At 41.8% G+C, this 21049-nt stretch overlaps 1 protein-coding gene and 1 long non-coding RNA gene across 2 annotated transcripts in view; one reads left to right on the top strand and one right to left on the bottom strand.

The window, feature by feature from the left end:
* The first annotated feature begins 1404 nt into the window (after nucleotides 1–1404).
* Nucleotides 1405–20052, top strand: LOC119470893. The gene is made up of 3 exons (XR_005199870.1): nucleotides 1405–1414; nucleotides 10378–10381; nucleotides 19293–20052. It is a non-coding gene; the product is annotated as an uncharacterized LOC119470893 (long non-coding RNA).
* CUNH6orf52 (chromosome unknown C6orf52 homolog) overlaps nucleotides 17783–21049 on the bottom strand; it is a 365015-nt gene continuing 361748 nt past the window's right edge. Inside the window, exon 5 of the mRNA XM_037737854.1 lies at nucleotides 17783–17877. Coding sequence (XP_037593782.1) covers nucleotides 17798–17877 — 80 coding nt within the window. The 3' untranslated portion in view covers nucleotides 17783–17797. The remainder of the gene's footprint in view (nucleotides 17878–21049) is intronic.

Genomic DNA, 21049 nt, shown 5'->3' with positions numbered 1-21049 from the left:
CGCAGCTCTCCCTCCATCTTAGATACGGCCCCAGGGAGAAGTTATCCCTCATTGACTCAGTTTTAGTGCCTGTCGCCAGTGGAATAAGGGCTTAAGTTAGAAATTAAGTGGAGCGACTTTTCTTATGTTTTTAACTCATGTTTTTTTGTGCACTGAAGTTTGTGGAGAGTGAAAATTATATTTATGCTACACTGCACTAACAGGAAAATATTTTAAAAATCCATAATTGTCACATGACAAGGAATGTTTTTAAAAAATCTGAATATCCTAACAAGCCAGGGTAGATCATTGCTGGTAGTCACTCAGGGTTGCTTAAGAAACAGGCTTAATAAAAGTGAAGTAAGCATATAGACATCTCACAGTAATTACGTTTTTATTGTAATGATCAGATCTTTGTTAATATGAAATGATTCTGATCTGAGCACCACAAATGAAAACAAAGTAAACGGAGAACATTTGAGCCAGGCACGGTGGCTCATGCCTGTAATCTCAACACTTTAGGAGGCTGAGGTGGGAGGATCATTTGAGTTTAGGAATTAAAGGCTGCAGTGAGCTATGATACTGCCACTACCCTCCAGCCTAGGTAATTCGAGCAAGACCCTGTCTCAAAAAAAAGAAGGAAATAGAAAGTTTGTATGTAAAACATAGAAGAAATGAAAAATAACCAAAATCGTGATACAATCGGGAGGAACAGAGGATGTCTTTCCAGGGCTTAAAGCATCACGATGAATGGATACCTCCGCAGTGATCTTGAGGACTTGATCAATAGTGAGCACCTGATAATTTTTTTTAATAAACAGCTTCATGTTTTTAGGGATTTTTCAAAATGACTCATGATTTTCTTCTTTTTCATTCTTCCCCTTCTTCCGTGAAAAGAAAGAAATAGTTGAGCCCATTAATGATCAGTTTCTGTTCCATTTTCTCAATTTGTCCATTCTTATCGCCAGGCTAATTATTTCCACTCATTCATTCATCCACTCAATAGCTATGTGTTGAATGTTTGGTATGTGCCAAACACTGTTTTAGGTTCTGAAAATCCATCAGTGAACAAGAGAGAGAAAATTGTCCTACCTGAGGACACTAATGAGAGTGACAAATACGAAAGAAAATGAATGTGTTAGGAGAGAAGCGCTATGCAGAGTGATGAAACAGGCAAGGGGCTGGGGAGTGTGGAGGGAGAGGTCATAATCTTAAATGCGGTGGTCTGATCAGAGCTCACGAAGATGGTGACATCTGAGCAAACACCTGAAGGAGATGAGGCAGTGAGCTCTGCAGAGATCTGGGAAAGCACTCCTGGTGGAGCAGATACTACGTGCAAAGGCCTTGAAGGGGATGCATGCCTTGTGTCTGCAAGGAAGGGCAAGAAGACTAGCGGAGCACTAAGAATATGGAGGAGGCAGTAAAAGGAAGTGAGGTCAGAATGTGATGGGAACCGGATTGTAGGACCGTAAGACCACTACAAAGACTTTGGTTTTTACTCTGGAGGGCTGTGGGCATTATCTGAATGACATCCTAATAGCACCGCCACGGCCGCTGGAGTGGGAGTAGACTAAAGGGGCCGATGGCAGGCGAGTATTTAGGATGGTTGCAGTAATTCAGGTGAGAAATGATACTAGCATGGATAAGTCTGGTTGCCATGGAGGGGAAAAGAATGGTCAGATTCTGGACTTAGTATGAAGATAAAACTAGTGAGACTTACTTATGGATTAAATGCGGAGTGAGGGGAGTGGGGGAAGGAGTCCAAGCTAATTCTAAATTGGAAGAACTAGAAGGAACTAAAAGGAGAAAATCTGAAAAAGAAATCCATTTGAGGCAGGAGGCAAAGATCAGATACTGTGTGAGCTATTCGACATCCAAGTGGAAATCAAGTAAGGAGCTCAACACAGCTCTGACTTGAAGATGTAGATGGAGAATAATCTTTGCATTAATGGATTTGGACTTATGCATTTAGACAAGCTCATCACAGGAATGAGCATGGATAAAAAAGAATTCTAAGAATTCTAAGATGCCATGTGTGGTGGTTCACGCTTGTAATCCCACAGTTTGGGAGACCAAAGTGGGCAGATCACCTGAGGTTGGAAGTTCAAGACCAGTCTGACCAACGTGGAGAAACTCCATCTCTACTAAAAATACAAAATTAGCTGGGCATGGTGGTGCATGCCTGTAATCCCAGCTACTTGGGAGGCTGAGGCCAGAGAATTGCTTGAACCCAGGAGGTGGAGGTTGTGGTGAGCCAAGATCACATCATTGCACTCCAGCCTGGGCAACAAGAGTAAAATTCCATCTCAAAATAATAAATAAATAAAATAAAAAAGAATTCTAAGCTATGATCATGCCACTATACCCCAGTCTGGGTGATAGAGAAAGGCCCTGTAAAAAAGAAAGGAAAGAAGGAAGGAAGGAAGGAAGGGAGGGAGGGAAGAGAGAGGGGGAGGGAGGAAGAAAGAAAGAAACAGAAAGTTTGTATGTAAAACACAGAAGAAATGAAAAGCAACTAAGATCATGATACAGTCAAGAGGAACAAAGGATACCTTTCCAGGGCTTAAAACATCATGCTGAATAGATACCTCCACAATGATCTTGAGGACTTGGTCAATAGTGAGAGAATTCCGAAGATAAAAGGTCTGGACGATGAGAAGTAATAAAGAGGCTTTGTTTAAGATAGGGTAAAACTAGAAATGGGGATAGCCCTGAAAATATCGGACGGAAACTAACAGCCACCTAGAATATTCATTGATACTGCTGCCTTTAGAGCATCTTGTGCTCTTTAATGACCATGAGCTTTCATTTGGAGAGTCACACACTTATGATATTTGATACTGTATACAGGAACTATATAAGAAAGGGATATTCCAAGCAAATTTCACCTATTAACATAGATGTAATACCTAAACAAGGTATTAAGAAAACAAATCGGTTTTTAAAAGTTAATACATACAGACCATATTGGGTTTAGTTGTGGAATGCAAGATTGGTTTATTGTTAGAAAATTGATTAATTCACCACTTTGGTTAAAAGAGAAAACCATTTGATTATCTTAATATGTGCAAGGGGAATGGAACATTAAAAAAAATAAACGCATTTTGCAAACTAAAAATGGACAGGAACATCTTAACCTCATAATGAGAATTTAAACAAACTAATGCAAATACCATACTTAACAGTGGCACAATCGTGGTTCACTGTAACCTCTAACTCCTGGGCTCAAGGCATCCTTGTGCCTCAGCCTCCAGGGGACCAGGGCTACAGGCACATACCACCACGCTCAGCTACTTTTGTTATTTTTTGTAGAGACAAGGTCTCGCTATGCTGCCGAGATTGGTCTTGACCTCCTGGCCTCAAGTGATCCTCCTGCCTCAGTCTCCCAAATTGCTGGGATTCTACGTGTGCACCATTGTGCCCAGCTTGCACTGGCTTTAAAATTAGAAAAAAAGACAGACATGACTATCTTATTCACAGCTGTGAGGCCTACCCAGTATGGTAGGAGAGTAAAACAAGAAAAGCTTCAAAAAAAGTATGATTAGAAAAAATATCAGCCAGGCGCGGTGGCTCACGCTTGTAATCCCAGCACTTTGGGAGGCTGAGGCAGGCAGATCACGAGGTCAAGAGATGGAGACAAGCCTGAACATGGTGAAACACCATCTCTACTAAAAATACAAAAATTAGCCAGGCGTGGTGGCACACGACTGTGGTCCCAGCTACTCGGGAGGCTGAGGCAGAAGACTTGCTTGAACTCGGGAGGTGGAGGTTGCAGTGAGCCGAGATTGTGCCACTGCGCTCCAGCCTGGCGACAGAGCAAGACACCATCTCAAATATCTATCACTAGTGTTCTTCATTCCAAACCCCAAAGAACCTACAGTAAATTTTTGGCATTTGTGCACAGCAATGTTACTGAAAACAAAACAACTAAAAAAGCTCATTGCATTTCTACGCATGAGCAACAAATAAGTAGAAAATAAAATTTTTAAATGATATTGTTTACAGTACTAAAAACAACTGGGAAAAATAGAAGCAGCGTAGACGAGGCACTGAATGTCTCAAAGAAGATGAGACACACAAGAAGGTAAGTGGCTGAGTTGTCATGATAAAAATTTGTGGTCAAACAAGATAATTGAATTTAAGATTCCAGAGGTGGAGCCACTCTGTGTGATGACAAGGGCTAAGAGTGGCGCTCGGCAAATGGCTGAATGGGAGCAGAGGCTCCAGCAACTTCATCATTTCCTTCTGTGAGGTATTGGATGGGAGACTCTGTTTGCAGGCATGAAAAAGAGTCCATAGGTCTTGTCAAGAGGTTGTTTCAGTATGTTTTTGATTCAGATCAATAAATATAGCACAGATGCTTTCATTCACGTTTCTGTTTAACAAATAAAAACATGTTTTGTTTGTCTTCATTGTATGATTGTCTGGCTTAAGAGCGTGGCAGATGGAGAGTGCAACTTCCAGACACAACCACCCAGGAAATATCAGTGGAAAAAAATTAGGAATATTTGCTTTCGAAATTCACAATTCTTATAACTCATACATGTGTCAGCTACAAACGTGCATGCTTGTGTTTTTGTGTGTATGTTTTCTGGGGAAACACACTAAACCAGATTAGAGGAAATTGCCGTCTTTGTAGTCATGTAAGTCAATATCAGCAATTGCATATTTTCATGTTTTCTGGATCTGCTATATGAAAATTACTGACCAAGCTGAAAAGATTGGTTTTACAGATAAAGGGAATGGGGTGTTACACACTACTTTATGCTTTTACAGAGAAAACAAAAACAAGCACGGCTAAGTGCCAATTATATCTTGCTATTATTGCCAATATGATTCTATTAACTATGTTAAGAAGCTATAAAGTAAAATATTTTGCCGGTTACTTCTTTAGTCAACTCAAGTAGATATCATCTCTTAACTACTGAATAAAGGTTCATTTGATTATAAAATGCAGTAGGATATTAGCGTGATCTTGCCGCAAATTATATGCGGTACAATATCTAACTGGCATAGATTCTAATTCCGATGCTTTTATGTAAGCCTTGCTTCCCTATTAAAATTGGAAGTGTTAATTTGCCAGTAATCACTCCACTTTCTCCTATCGTCTAACAGAAAGGACAGGCCCTTACTGCATGGATAAAATGTAGTAATGCGTTTAGTGCTAGGCCGTGATTTTAGACCTCCAGCTGTTTTACTGGTTGTGTAACTAAAAATAAGATAATGTTATGCTGGGTAACCACGGCTTTTGTAGGCATTCACATTTTACAAATCACTGCACAGTATGCAAACCATTATATTTTTTAAATGCTTAAATCCGACCTGGGAGTCTCACACTTCCATTATTAAAGAAGAGCTTGCTAGACTGTGAAGCGGTCTGAATCCTGGAAAGGGAAGCTGGTGGGCTGAGTTTCTACTGTCCAAAAAATTCCTCCACACTACCCATCCCTGCAGCCTGGTTGGAAACAAGCATTCCTTGTCATCAGCGATGCAGAGCAGAATCATCAAAGGTTGGTGGGTTGTTTTGTTTTTAATTTTTATTCGATCTGTAAACCCCCTACTTATTCAAATAATGCAAACCAGAGAACAGTATACTGAGCAAGAACAGTGGCAAGAAATACTATGCCTCTCTACACAGGCTTACGTTAAAAATGAAGGGTCAGAGGAAAGAACTGTGCGGGTTCACATCATGCAAACGCATGAAAGCCCTGGGATCGCTGTACTTCTGCGATCTAATCAGAAGCCCAAAGCATGCTATCTTTAACCGAATTGTTTGTTTTGCATGAAAGCATTGATAAATAAGGAGATCTATCCTGAGCTACATTTTTACAATAGCATCTGCTTTCAGAAATCCCAGTCATTCAGAACAAATGCTTCTGGAGAACCGTTTTTCACATTGGCAAATACTGGTAAGGACTTGGTGAGACTGTACAGTATCTGAAATTATTTTCAAGGTTCTACAGGCAATTTACACAGAAAGAAAAGAAAAGAAAAGAAAAGAAAAAAAGAAAAGAAAGAAAAAGAAAGAAAGAAGAAAGAAAGAAAGAAAGAAAGAAAGAAAGAAAGAAAGAAAGAANAAGAAAAGAAAAAAAGAAAAGAAAGAAAAAGAAAGAAAGAAGAAAGAAAGAAAGAAAGAAAGAAAGAAAGAAAGAAAGAAAGAAAGAAAGAAAGAAAGAAAGAAAGAAAGAAAGAAAGAGAAAGAAAGAAAGAAAGAAAACTGAGATGGACTTTAATTTCTCCAAATACTGCATCCCATATAGAAACCCAAGTTTATGTAAAGGCATCTGAAGCTCATATAAATGAGGTTGTGTTCCCTACTTGGGCAGCGAAGACAAGGATCCCTGGGAAGCAAAATGATTCAAGTGTCAGTCAATCAAGGCCAAGTATAAAGCAAAACATGTGTAATTAGAAATGCATACATGTCCAAGCAATGTTAGATGACTCTTAGATCCAGATTTTAACTAACTCACTTTTAATCACCGAGTGAGTAGTTGGGAGGCTGATCACAGGAATGGAAGAGAGAAAATAGGCTTGTCTGTGGTTTCCAACCATTACAATGTTTGTCAAGAGGCCAGAGAAGAACCAAAGGGATTTGGGAGTGTGTATTTGAAAAACGAGACTTTGTATGTAGGAAATGAGATTAGAAATCACTCCACGTGTAAGCCTTTAAGAGGCGATTGATATGTGGGATTGATAGAGGGAGATGGTTAAGGTTATTGATTCTGTGAAAAAAAAAAAGTGAAGGTACAAATATTAGCCAAAAGAGTAGTGTTACTGGGAATTCAGAAAAATTAAAATGTATAAAATTCGTCTTTTATATCAAGTTCCTCATGTTCTTCAATAGTGAAGAATGGAACCCCTTCCTTCCCCAGTCTTTGTCTCCCGTACAGGTGCTGTTTGTTACTCTTAAGGATGCAAAACTGGGTCTTCCATTAAGGCAGGAATGGGCAGGACTCCACTGGTCTAAAATCCTGCTGGGGGCTGGGCGAGGTGACTCATGCCTGTAATCCCAGCACTTTGGGAGGCTGAGGCAGGCAGATCACCTGAGGTCAGGAGTGCGAGACCAGCCTGGACAACGTGGCAAAACCCCATCTCTACCAAAAGTGCACAATTAGCCGGGCATGGTGGCATGTATCTCTAGTCCCAGCTACTTGGGATGCTGAGGCAGGAGACTCGTTTCAACCCAGGAGCCGGAGGTTGTAGTGAGCTGAGATCATGCCATTTCACTCCAGCCTGGGCAACAAGAGCAAAACTCGGTCTCAAGATAAATAAATAAAATAAAAATAAACTATATCTCCTGTTGGGTTTGGGTCAGGATCTTTAGAACAATTAGAATCCACCTGGTGCAAATCTCTCATTTTATACACAGGAACCTGTGACACAGAGAAGTTGAGTGGCTTGCCTGAGGTCACACAGCTAATAAGTCATGAATTAAGCCAAGTCTTTTTAAGCTTAAGTTGTGTGTTCAAGTTAATAGCACCAGACCGTCCATACTTTCCATTTTTTCCACTTCAAAAAGGCAACTGGGAAGAGTGAAACTAATTCAAAATCATACATATCCCTTTCACAGGGGACAAAATCAAATGTCAGAAGAAAACAAATGTCACGAGCCATGCTTTGGCATGGACACTAAGCAGAGTCTGAGAGCCTGTCTGAGTGGACAAGAGGCCGTGGCTGAGGAGTGGCCAGTGATGAGCAGGGCGTGGACAGAGGCCTCGCCTCCCCTCAGCAAATTCTCTTTGAGTCACCAAATCACTGAGTCACACCTTTCCTTTCTAGCTGACTCCAGCTTACTCTGAAGGGTGGGGTGAATTCTCCCAGTCCTAAACTGCAGACTTTGTCTCAATTTTCTAGGGAAAATGAAAGACCCAAGGGACTTAGCTTGGGGTTTGCTTGTGCTTTCGAAGCTTTACAATGTCTGTATCACAGGCCAAATGAACAATTAACATATACATCTATGTTAAAGTTGCCCTTTGTTTTTGTTTTAGGGGTTTTTTAAATGTCTTTTTAAAAAGTCCTAGGGCCTTTGCAAGCATTTTCAAATAATGGCAAGTTCTTAGCATTATCCTTCGAAGACCTACAAGTTCCAGCTAATTTGGCCCTTACTGTCTTCATGTTTAAATGCAAGACTGTTACTTTAGAAAAATTAGGCCGGTCGCGGTGGCTCACGCCTGTAATCCCAGCACTTTGGGAGGCCGAGGCGGGTGGATAACGAGGTCAAGAGATCGAGACCATCCTGGTCAACACGGTGAAACCCCGTCTCTACTAAAACTACAAAAAATTAGCTGGGCATGGTGGTGCGTGCCTGTAATCCCAGCTACTCAGGAGGCTGAGGCAGGAGAATTGCCTGAACCCAGGAGGCGGAGGGTGCGGTGAGCCGAGAAGGCGCCATTGCACTCCAGCCTGGGTAACAAGAGCGAAACTCCGTCTCAAAAAAAAAAAAAAGAAAAAGAAAAATTAAACAACAGACATAGGACATGAACTCATCTAATTGTGTTGATGCTGTGTCTTCACATTTGCACCAGATGCACAGATACGACCCCTCCACACTCAGCCAATCCAGCTCCTAGGATTCAGTGTTCTGAAACCCAGGCTCTTTTCGATCAGCTCATTGAAAGCGTGTTACCTCTACACTCTGCCCTATCCCCACCTTCCTGGCTGCCCCACATCTCAGCCTAATGACAGCATATTAACTAATTTACTTTATCAGTCTTGTTGTTGCTGGGAAAATATTGCACAGAGTAGATGACTTATTGAAGAAGACAGAAAGCGCCTCTTCTCTCCAGCCCAGTGGCTATTAGAAGTCACTCAGTCCATCTGCAATTTGGCTTTCCTCTCTGCAAGGTGCCCAGCTGCTCTGAGGCTCTTCCTCTCATTCTTCTTTAACTATGGCAGGTATTATGGAAGCCTGAAAGGGCAGAATACCATCTCATTTCTCTCCCACTTCCCCAAAAATATTATATTCATTGAGTAGAGAAGCTTTTGACAAGGAAAGTCTTCAATAAACAAATAAAGCAGGCTTTTTTTTTTAACTCTCAAGTTATCACAAAGCAGATATCACATTCAAAAGATGAGAATGAGGCTTTCCCTCACCCACCAATCACTCTACTGAAAGCCATTAGTATTAGTAGTTGTAAATCAATTAGGTTAAATTGCTTTATCACACTTTCTAAACCACCATCTAGGAAACGTGAAGATGAGGGGTAAGGAGTGAGCACAGATTCCCTTGGAAGAGAATTTATGACCACTCAGCTGGCAAGATTTTTCTATCTTGAAAAAGGGCGCAGTTCAGTGGGGTTCTCAGAAGGGGTGACCAGCCCTAGGGTTTCACATCAAACTGTTAGTGTGTACCTAGCACACTTGCTTTTGCTAATTATCTAAACCTATTAGCTGCTATTATTTCTTGACCGTTTCTTTAGCTAGTGTTCCCCACCCCCATATTTAAAAAAAAAATGCATAAAGTTGTATTCATACCTCATCAGTTGGTGATGCCTCTGTATCTATGTCCTCTGAAGATGATGTGGAGAAACAGCCCAACAACAGTACCTTCTGTAGCTCTAGAGATACTCTCCCTGGTCTCCGAGACTTTAGCTGTTAAGCTTGCTGCTGCTCAACATTTTAATATTTTTACTATTGCTATGCAAACATTTCTGAATTGTAGATGTTTAAATATCACTCGTCATTTGCTGAATCTCTAAGACACTCGTGGGTTTTCTCATTTCTGCTTCCGAGACAAAGAAATAAGAGATTAGGTGGCCCACAGGATGAATATTCTTCCCGAATACGCAGCTCCCTATGAGGCAGTACCCACACAGAGAGGGAAGAGCATGGGCATCTCTTTCTTGGAAGCAGGAGCACCTGGGTCCTAGTCCAGGCTTGCTCAGCCTTTCCCTAGCTGTGTCACTGTGGGCAAGTTACTAACTCCTCTGAGACGCAGGTACTTCCTCAGTCAATGTATCTACCTTGTCAGAGGTCAATAGGATAAATTGTGGAGAATAGCCAGCATAATATTAATACGTGATAACAATTATTATGAGGCCCAAAACAGTCACGAAGCTAAGCTCTATACACAATTGGTTCAGTCCATCATTCTGTTGGAATTAACTGAGCAGACATGCTAAGTGGCATAAAATGTTAGGCTCTGGTCTACTGTTCAACTGTTTAGGGAGATGATTTTGACCCCCAACTTAAAGATATCCCTCCTCATCCTCTATCAAAGTAGTAAACTAGAAAGTCATACATCCAGAATAGAATGTCTTACTTATATCGTAGAATAAAATATATTGCTTTTGTAATGGACCTTGTCAATTTTTTCCCAAAGCCTTCCTCCTACTCCATCACTTTCAGTCATAGAGACTGGGTATCTTGATGTTCCATCTCCAGGGTGGACCCCGCCAGTCCCGTGCTGGTCAGTTTAATTATTGGTTCAGGAAGGAGAGTGTAACCCACGCTGTGTTCATCCTAGGGATGTCCAGGATTTTGTTTGGTGGTTGAGGGAAGAGGAGGTATCTCTTCCTCTGGGAAGGCATGGATTGCACATAAAAAGCCAGGAATGGCTGGTGCTGCTTCCTGCTCTGAGAGAATCCAAACTGAAGATGAAGCCAACCACCAGAAGAAGGCAAAGCAAAAATAATCTCAAACAAACAGAGCTGGGGAGCTGATCAAACCACGCTGAGGCTTCTCAGAATGTTGAGCTTTTCAATTTCTTGAGTCAATAAATTCCTTTAAGCCCATTTAGAATTGGGTTAGATGGTATGTGTGGCCTCACGTGTGCTGACTGTACTATTATACTACCACTATCAAGGGCTGATGTACAAAACGCATCATATATGTTTCTGCACCTTCTGGAAAACCAGTCTTAAAGGCATTATATTACCACTGTCCTTTAACAACGGATTCAGCTAAGTGGGGTAGCTCACGCCTATAATCCCAGGTACTCGGAAGGATGAGGGGGAAGGATCACTTGAGGCCAGAGGTCAATGTCAGCCTGGGCAACACAGCAAGAGCCCAGCTCTAAAAACAAGTAACTTAAAAAATATGAATCCATGTGGTGAGTTTAATTGTTGAATTTACTGTTGGGGAGCAGAGCTTACTTCTAGAGAATCTACTGGCTATCATTTTCCAAACTAGATCTATATACACACATAATTTTCTTTTTGCCTCATCTGTCTGGAAGGCAGAGATACATGATGTTGGCAGGCTTGGTCACAAGCACTGCAGGGACTTTGACCATGTGTAAAGACAGGAAGATAGGGGAAGCTGAAAATATGGTTATCAGGGTCCCCAACCCCAACTGGGCATCGAGAGTGGCACGAGCCCTGGACATGCTTGGGAAGACAGAAGATGCAGGCAGACAGCAAGTGTACGCAGAGGTTCAGGACATCTTGGATTGGATCAGGCTGTTAGTAGGCCCTTAATAAATAGCAGTTCTCTTCAAGGCCACATGGCTAAAAGTGAACCTGAGAACCGCCCACATCAGATCTACCTGAAGATACAGGGGAATTGTTGAGTATGAAGATTCCTCAGCCTTAACCAAGGCCAACCGCATCTGATTCTAGGTGGCCTTTGGAAATCTGTACCTCTTGTAACCTCCTCAACTAAGTTTGACGCAGTCTAAATTTCCTAAACTTGCTTGACTGTAAGACTGACCTGAAGCACTTGTTAATACACTGACTACAGTTCCCCATCCCAGAATTCATGAATTTGAATCTCCAGGGGAAGAGTCTAGGAATATTCATATTTAACAAGCACCCCAGGAAATTCTTCTAATCAAGTGTGTTTAGGAAATTCTTCCTACCCTAGCTCAGGCTTCTACAAGAAAGTAACACAGACTGGGCAGCTTATAAACAACAGAAATTTATTTATCGCAGCTCTGGAGGCTGGAAGTCTGAGATCAGGGTGCCAGCATGGTTGAGTTCTGGCAGAGGCCCTCTCTGGGGTGCAGACTGCTGCCTTCTTATTGTATCCTCATATGGTGGAAAGAGAGCAAGAGAGCTCTATGGGGTCGTTTTTATAAGGACATTAATCTCATTGAGGAGTGCTTTATCCTCATGACCTAATTACCTCCCCAAGACTCCACTTCCCCATACCCATCATATTGAGAATTAAAATTTCAACATATGAATTGGAGATGAGGATATATTCAGTCCATAACATTTCTGAATATATACAGTACTAGAAATATAGAGAGTACTGGAAATCCATTGGCACCGGAGTCCAAGGGCTCCCACATCCCAGGTCTGCTGGGAAGTTCTGTACAGGAGGCCCACATGACACTGGAAGATGCAACTAAGTCATTAGATCCAAGATCTGGAGAGGCTGACTTGCTTCTAAGTCCTTCAAGATGGTGAACTTGAGGGTAGCCATCCATAGTCTTCCCACGCCTGCCAGGTCAGGCCTGGATCTGCTAGTGCTCCCCAGCACCAGGACAGGCTGCCCAAAGCTGGGCAAACTGATGCCGGAGCACAGGAGGTGCTTGCCTGCGGTGGCCCCCCACTCCAGGCTCTTCATGGTCTCTCATCATTGGGTCTCAATTCTAGCTGCTTTAAGTCAGCTGAGGAGCTTTAATAAAGTCCATGCAGGGCTCCACCCAAACCAATGAAATCAGAAGCAGGGCAGGGGGGCCTGCTGTGTTTCTTACCTTCACCACCCCCACCTAGATGGCTCTGTGCACAGCCCAAGTTGGGAAACCTGTGAGTTGTGTCCACTTTCCCTCCCTCATCTCTGCTATCAACTGCCCTGCTCTGCATCCTTATTTAAAAGGCATCTCTTTAACTGTTGTTGCAAATCTGTGTGGAAATTCTTTAAAACATTTTAAGTGACTCATCAATTCAGTCAATTAGAGTTCATATTTTTACTGTTATTTTTTATTTTTATTTTTTAGAAACAGAGTCTCTCTCTGTCACCCAGGCCAGGGTGCAGTGGTACAGTCATAGCTCACTGCAGCATCAAACTCCCAGGCTCAAGCAATTCTCCTGTCTTGGCCTCCTGAGTAGCTGAAACTAACTACTGAGTCGCTGCACAGCACCAAGACTCCAGGGTCTGGTGATTTTTTTTTTCTTTCTTTCTTTCTTTCTTTTTTTTTTTTAATAGAGACAAGATCTTACTCTGTTGCCTAGGCTGGTTTCAAACTCCTAGTCTCAAGTGATCCTCCTGCCTTGGCCTCCCAAAGCTCCGGGATTGTAGGCATGAGCTGCTTCACCTGGCACCATTTTAAAAAAAATATCCAACATATAGGTGAGTCAGCATTTTAAACATCCTTCCTTGATGATGGAATATAAATCATAAAAAATTCTGGACCCGGAATTATAAACATGACTGCAATAAAAGGTGGTGTGGTGAGAGTAAAGACTGTACTATATTTCCATCTGCATAATGAAAACATTCGAATATTAAATTCTAAAGCATGCAGTCAATTAAGTCTAATGTTAAAACAATAAATGGTAATGGTTAAAAAAAAAAAAAAAAAAAAAAAAAAAAAAAGAAAAAAAAAAAAAAAAAAAAAAAAAAAAAAAAAAAAGCACTGGGTATTTACAGTTTTATGGGATGGGAAAACCAATCTGCACAAACACTAAGAGGTGGAGCCCTGACCTTGCACCAGTCTAAGCTCCACAGACTTTGGTCACGAACATGAGAAGCCACATGTGCTTGAAAGAGCACCAGGCATCCTGGGCTGTACAAGAGGAGAATGCACTGGAGAGGGCTTGTAATCGCCTTTTTTCCCCTACAGTAAAATATCCTTTTTAATGGAAATAGTGAGCAAAAAACTGTAGAGGCGGCTGGGCGCCGTGGCTCACACCTGTAGTCCCAGCACTTTAGGAGGCCGAGGCGGGCAGATCACCTTGGGTCAGGAATTCAAGACTAGCCTAGCCAACACAGTGAAACCCTGTCTCTACCAAAAATATAAAAATTAACCAGGCATGGTGGTGCGCACCTGTAATCCCAGCTAATCCAGAGGCTAAAGCAGGAGAATCGTTTGAACCCAGGAGGTGGAAGTTACAGTGAGCTCAGATTGTGCCGCTGCACTCCAGCCTGGGCAACAGAGTGAGACTCCCTCTCAAAAAATTAAATTTAATTTAATTTAAAACTCTATAGGCAAAAATTTCTTGTTGCAACATGGGTCATTAAGAGTAAAATTCTCAATCGGTATCTTTGAAATAACAAAGTTTCCAAAAACATCACTTTAAGGTCCTTATTCATGGGACACATTCGCCACGAGCCTACTGTCTCACCAGCCAGCAACTCAACCTCATTACACAGTGGTCCCAGTACCAAGGGATCGGTGAGTCAAATGGATGGATTTGGAAGTGAGGTGGGGAGAAATTAATGAATTAATGAAATCGACCCAACTATGGTGGGTAAAAAGAGATCTTGTAAAATAGAGCAGAAAATTATTTAGATTGCTATGTACTTTATAAATTGCTTGTATGCGTGAGCTTGGATACAGTGGAAAGAACATTGGAATTAGTGACTTCAGTTCCAGTCTCAGCCATAATATGTGCTGGGGTTCTGTGCCTCAGGCAAGTCTCTGAATCCTTCTGAATCTCAGTTTTCCCAACTCAAAAAGAGGGGTGATAGTATCTACCTCACTAGATTATAATGTAGATCAAAGAAAATAACAGGTAAGCCGGGCGCGGTGGCTCAAGCCTGTAATCCCAGCACTTTGGGAGGCCGAGGCGGGTGGATCACGAGGTCAAGAGATCGAGACCATCCTGGTCAACACAGTGAAACACCGTCTATACTAAAAATACAAAAAATTAGCTGGGCATGGTGGTGCGTGCCTGTAATCCCAGCTACTCAGGAGGCTGAGGCAGGAGAATTGCCTGAACCCAGGAGGCGGAGGTTGCGGTGAGCCGAGATCGCGCCATTGCACTCCAGCCTGGGTAACAAGAGCGAAACTCTGTCAAAAAAAAAAAAAAAAAAGAAAGAAAGAAAATAACAGGTAAAGAAACTCTTTGAAAATTACCTTTGCTGGACAATAGGGCATCTAGGAATGGTATAATTATATTCCATACTGTGAAAATTTCTAGCTTAGAATTTTGAGCAATTAGGTGCTCCACAGCAAAATAAGGGACATGGAGAACTTGGAGAAGGTTCAAAGACAGCCACCGAGATGATTAAAGAGATTGAAAATCAAAACCATGCTTAGGAAAGGTTAAAAGAGCCGGGTTCATCCTGCTTTGGAGAAGACAAGTCTACAGGGTAATTATCATTGTTTACAAGTACACACAGCCTGGTGTCCAGCTGTTCCTTCCAACTGACAGAAGAGAAGAAAGTATCGTAGACCCTCCTCACTGGCAGATTTGACATGTGAGGTTTCAGATCATTGTGCGTGACTCTGGAGGTTCATGACATGTCATAATTTGTATTTTCATTTAACCACAAATTGTAACCACAGGTGTGTGAAGGGAGCCCATGGAATGATCAGTGACTGAGTCTTATTCAACTACCCAATGTAGAAATCTCAATGGGAGCAGGATGTGGAATCACTTCAGCACTTTGGGAGACCAAGGCAGGTGGATTATTTGAGCCCAGGGGGTCGAGACCAGCTTGGGAAACATGGTTACACCCCATCTCTACAAAAAAATACAAAAAAATTAGCCAGGTGTGGTGACACACACCCGGAGTCCCAGCTACTCAGGAGGCTGGGATGGGAGGATCATTTGAGCCCAGAAAGTCAAAACTGCGTGAGCTATGATCATGCCACTGCACTCCAGCCTGGGTTAAAGGAGTGAAACTGTTTCAAAATAAATAAATAAATAAATACAAAAAATTAGCCAGGCATGGTGGCATGCACTTGTATTCCCAGCTAATCAGAAGGCTGAGGCAAAGAATTCCTTGAACCCCGGAGGTGAACATCGAAGTGAGCCGAGATCCTGCCATTGCACTCCAGCCTGGGTGACAGAGCAAGACTCTGTCTCAAAAAAAATTATGTTAATATTTTCTGTTATTATATTATGTATTCTATACTATCTTTAATATATACACACATACTATACAGTTTCAATATATTAATATCATTAGAAATGATATTATCATTTAATTATGTAAATAAATGGTCTAATTATCACTAAAATAGCAAGAGGCAAAAGAGTACAGTGCCAGAACTCACATTCTGAAACCAGACACCAGGTTCAAAGGTGGGCCTTAGAAGTACTTGCTATATGATTTGGTCATGTATCCAATCACATAGTTACAGAGATAAGAACGTCACACAGGGCTGCTGTGAAGAAGTGATGAGATCACATGTTTCAGGCAATCACGTTACAATCACGTTCTGGTGGCTGGTGTCTGCTCCTGGACTAGAACTCCAGGGAGGATGAAGGCCAAGCAACCAGACCAGGAACACTGGACCAGTGAGGAAACTGCACGTAGTTTCAACTCAAGCACTGCAGTCCTCCTGAGCTGTCAGGGAGAACTCAGACGTGCTGAGTGTTTCTGAAGGAAACAAAGTGTTCCTTCTATGACTAAAATTTGATAAGGATGAACTACAAGATTCAGGGAGGCTTTGCAAAGAATCAAGTAGCACAGAAAGTGCTTCAGAAAAATCTCACTGGCAACAATGAGATTGGGTGACTCTAGAAGAAATTTATTTGCCTTTCTTGGCACTAAATACTGAAGGATCAAATGAGCATGACAGACACATGAGAGTACGGTTGACCCTTGAACAACATGGGGGTTGCTGTCATATAACTTTTGACTCAAAAACGTAACTACTAGCAGCCTACTGTTGACTGGAAGCCTTACTGATTACATAAAGTCAATTAACAAGTATTTTGTATGTTACATGCATTGTATGCTGTATTCTTACAACAAAGTAAGCTACAGAAGAGAAAATGTTATTAAGAAAATCATAAGGAAAATATATTTACAGTACTACGCTGTATTTATCAATACTGTAAGTTTGTTGTGGTCTGTTTACAAGATGAGTCGTCTGTGGAAAGGGTGACACCCGCAGTGCAGACCTCAGTCTATGGTACAGATCAAGCAATTCAACTTTTTCTTGTAATGTCATGACTTCCCTCTGCTTTTGGAGAGCACGTCCAGCATCACTAGTGATACCTCATATGCATTCCATTGGGTTATGAAGGGTTTACAGAATTGCACTAAACATGATGAAAATACGCAAGAACTTCAAGAGATCACCTTTTAGTGTGATACAAAATTGACCAGGGAGAGGAATTGCTCATGGGGAAATGATTAGCATCACACTGTATATTTAATTATTATTATTATTATTTTTCGACGAAGTCTCACTCTTTGGCCCAGGCTGGAGTGCAGTAGCTCTGTCTTGGATCACTGCAACCTCTGCCTCCTGGGTTTAAGCTATCCCTCCCGAGTAGCTGGGATTACAGGTATGCGCCACCAAGCCTGGCTAATTTTTGTATTTTTAGTGGAGATAGGGGTTTCGCCATGTTGGCCAGGCTGGTTTTGAACTCCTGGCCTCAAGTGATACACCCGCCTTGGACTCCCAAAATGTTACATGCAGCATTTTAAGTGAATACTTGCAACACTTAAGCTCACGGCAATAGCAACAGGAAATGGCTATGAAGTTAGTGCAGCAGTATGGAGTTACTACAGTTAATTTTATGCAGTTATAATTCAATACTGCATTTTTACACTTGTTTACATTTCTCTCGACTACAAATGGCATCATTTACAGTCCATAAGTGTTTGTATGCATAAGTTTTGATGAATTTTAACTTTTTATAATAAATTTGTGTATATTTTATGGTGGTAAATTATAAAACAGACTAGTATCCACATATATTTTCTAATTCATGACCTACCTTACAATTTCTTAATGTTTTCAATATTTCTAGGCTGTGTGGTTCATTGAGTTTTTTCCAATGGTTGCAACTCTCAAAAAACACGTCCAATATATTTGTTGGAAAAAATCTGCAAATAAACGGACCCATGAAGTTCAAACACATGCTCAAGAGCACTGTACCTATTTTACATCCTGATCAGGATGCCTTATTTAAAACATACTTTATGTTAAAACGCAAACTCTGAATGAAGAGACCACCCAAATAGGCTTTGTATGAGCAACATGGCTGTTTATTCACCCAGGTGCAGGCGGTCTGAGTCGGTGGAGGGCAGTGGGATAGAAGCTAGTTTTATATGTTTGTGGTAGGCAGTGGAAAGTTACAGAAGTTACAGTTTAAGGTGCTCTTTTGCAAGCTGGGAGGGAATCGCAGGGTCTGGAGTCACAAAGTTGACCAAGGCCGGTTACAAAGTCCAATGGCCTTGTAGATTGAGGCCGGAATAAGAAACAGTAGAAGAATGTCTCAGGTTAGTTAGGCACCACCAGGGTTGATCGTCTTCCACTTTTCATGGTCTTCCAATTACTTCACATTTTCTAATTCCAGAGGACCCTCCAGAGGTGTACGTGCGCGCCATGGCGCCATCAGTCAGCCAAAAAGACCTTACACTTTTTTAATTATGAAAAAAGTATTTGCCATAAGTTGATTTCATTTGTTCAGATATCAATGTGTTGTAAGATTATTCTTGACCCTAGAAAGAATAATTTAGGAGCCACCTCCTATCAATTACGTGAAAACCCAGGAAAAGGGCATAAGTAAATTCCACACTGCTATTATTAACACCAGTCATTGATCCACCAAGGATTATCTGGATAATATGTCTCCCTCCTGCCTTAGCTTCTGAGCTATATCCTGCCACCAAGAGCGTACGTCACATTGAGAAATACCAACAGATTTAAACAGATTTAACAAGACCTAATTAAAAAGTTCAAAAGTCCTTCCTAAAATATAGATGCTGTCTTCCAAAGTCAAATTGCTTCTATCTGTTCTGATGACTTCCCTACCAGTGTGTGTAAGTTAGAACCCACCAGACTTCTCCTGCATTTTCAACAGAGCAGGTGACATCTTTACTTAGTTTCCCTCTATCATCTCTACCCAACTGTCCTAAAACATTGCACTTCTCCCCTAACTAGTACACACTTTTAACCGCCGTAGTCCAACAAATACAAACCCTTTAGCACACAGTGTCTTACAGATACTAGGGGATCCATAGATTATCTTTAAATGGCTGAAAGATTGAGGGATACCCTGGACTTCTCTGCCTCTCTAGTCTCCTCTTCCTCTCTGCCTCTTATGCACTCCCCTCCAGTCACACTGACTCCTGTTTCTCAAATAAACTAAGCAGCATTCCAACCTCAGGGCCTTTGCACTATCTGTTCCCTTGAGCTCAATACCATTTCCCACCACATCCATATGGTTCATCCCCTGCGCTCTTCCAGGGCGCTTGAAATCTGACAACTTACCAGGGAGATCTTCCCCACCCCCCAGGCTGCTCACAGCATCCCCCCAACCAGTCCACATCTCTGCAGCTATCTCACCACCTTCCCTACTTCATTGTTTTCCATGGCACTTATCAACATCTGACATTTGCATATTTCTTTGTCAGACTCTTCCATATAAACTTCATGAAAGCAATGTTTTACATGTTTTATTTACAGTGGTAACCACAGTACCTAGGACAATGGATAGATACATAGAGGACACTCAACTAACATATGAATGAATAAATGAATGTTTGAATGAGAAGAAAACTCAGTATCAGAGTGAAACAAACGAGAAATTACTAAAGTGAATTGGTTAGAGCTTTTGGGGGAAAATTTCCTCGTTCCTGGGACCTGGCGTGTGCACGTACACATAGCCAAGTAAATGCTATTGTGAAATTAGACTTTCTTTCTTACGTCTTCAGGCTGTCTCATAAAGTACTTGAGACTCTAGGCCTTTAGCAATAAACTTGCTGATGCAACTGAGTTATAATATGGCAGAATGGATTTGGACACTAGTGTTAAGCTTGAAATGTCATAATGTGGTTGGTTTCTAAAGGACTAGTTGGTGACATGGTAAAATCACTGGTTGCCCTGATATGATAAGGCCACCAGCCCCTGTGATCTAGCCTTGTTGATAAAGATAAGGATTCCACCCAGCTGTTTTCTTTAGGGAGGTGCCCTGGCTATCTCCCTATAAGAGCCTAAAGAAACAGTACAAGCAGCCACCATTGCACCAGCCACGACTGCTCCTGGAAATGCTATCTCCCACTTTTTCCAGGATCTGCCTGCGCCCAACTCTTATCTAGAGCAGAAAGAAACCATAACCCGTAATTTCCCCCAAGGATCCCAACACTTCCCCACTCATTCCCCTGTGAGTCTCAGGAAGACAGGTTTGTTTTCTTGTGAGAGTCTGTGTCTCTTTGCAAAAGGTCTGTTTTCCCAAAAGAAAAGGAATTTGCTTCAGTTCTGCTTCTAGAACTAGAAAGCCAGGTCTTCACCAAACTAACGTACAAAGGGATAAAGTCACAGTTGCCATGACCTCAAAATAACATCAACAAATACTTACTGGGTGTGGGACATTGTGCTAGCTGCCGTGAGGGAAGAAGAATGGATATCTTTCCAAAGATCTTAAAAGATACAGACTCATTTTCCATTAAAAACATTAATTACTTGGCCAAGAAAGGTGGCTCACGCCTATAATCCTAGCACTTTGGAAGGCCAAGACAGGAAGATCCCTTGAGCCCAGTTCAAGACCAGCCTGGGCAACACGGTGAAACCCCATCTTTACAAAAAATACAAAACAGCCAGACATGGTGACTTGTGCCTGTGGTCCCAGCTACTTCAGAGTCTGGGATGGGAGGATCACTTGAGCCGGGGAGGTAGAGGTTGCAGTGAGCTGAGATTGCGCCACTGCACTCTAGCCTGGACGACAGAACAAGGCCCTGTCTCAAAAAACAAAATATACTAAGCACTGAGCTCTACGAGGTTGTCAATATCATCAAGAGGCTTAGCTTTGTATGAGCTCCATTCTGAGAACCTGGGAGGGTTGAGTCTGTGCCAATATCCTGCTGTGCTGCAGGACGGAGTCAAACCTTGACCTTTTGGGTCACCACCAGAATAAAGCTGTGGATAGAAAATGTAGTGAGAGAGTGGAAGAAGGAAGATCAGAGGGGAAAAAAGGACCTCCAGCTTCAATCTGAGACAATTTTACAAGAAACGTAATGAAGGCTATGCACCACACTCAAGTGCATTCCAGATCAG

Source organism: Cebus imitator, unplaced genomic scaffold, assembly GCF_001604975.1.
Source record: "Cebus imitator isolate Cc_AM_T3 unplaced genomic scaffold, Cebus_imitator-1.0 Scaffold43, whole genome shotgun sequence".
In the NCBI taxonomy this organism is placed as follows: domain Eukaryota; kingdom Metazoa; phylum Chordata; class Mammalia; order Primates; family Cebidae; genus Cebus; species Cebus imitator.
This window is presented reverse-complemented; position numbering and strand designations above follow the sequence as displayed.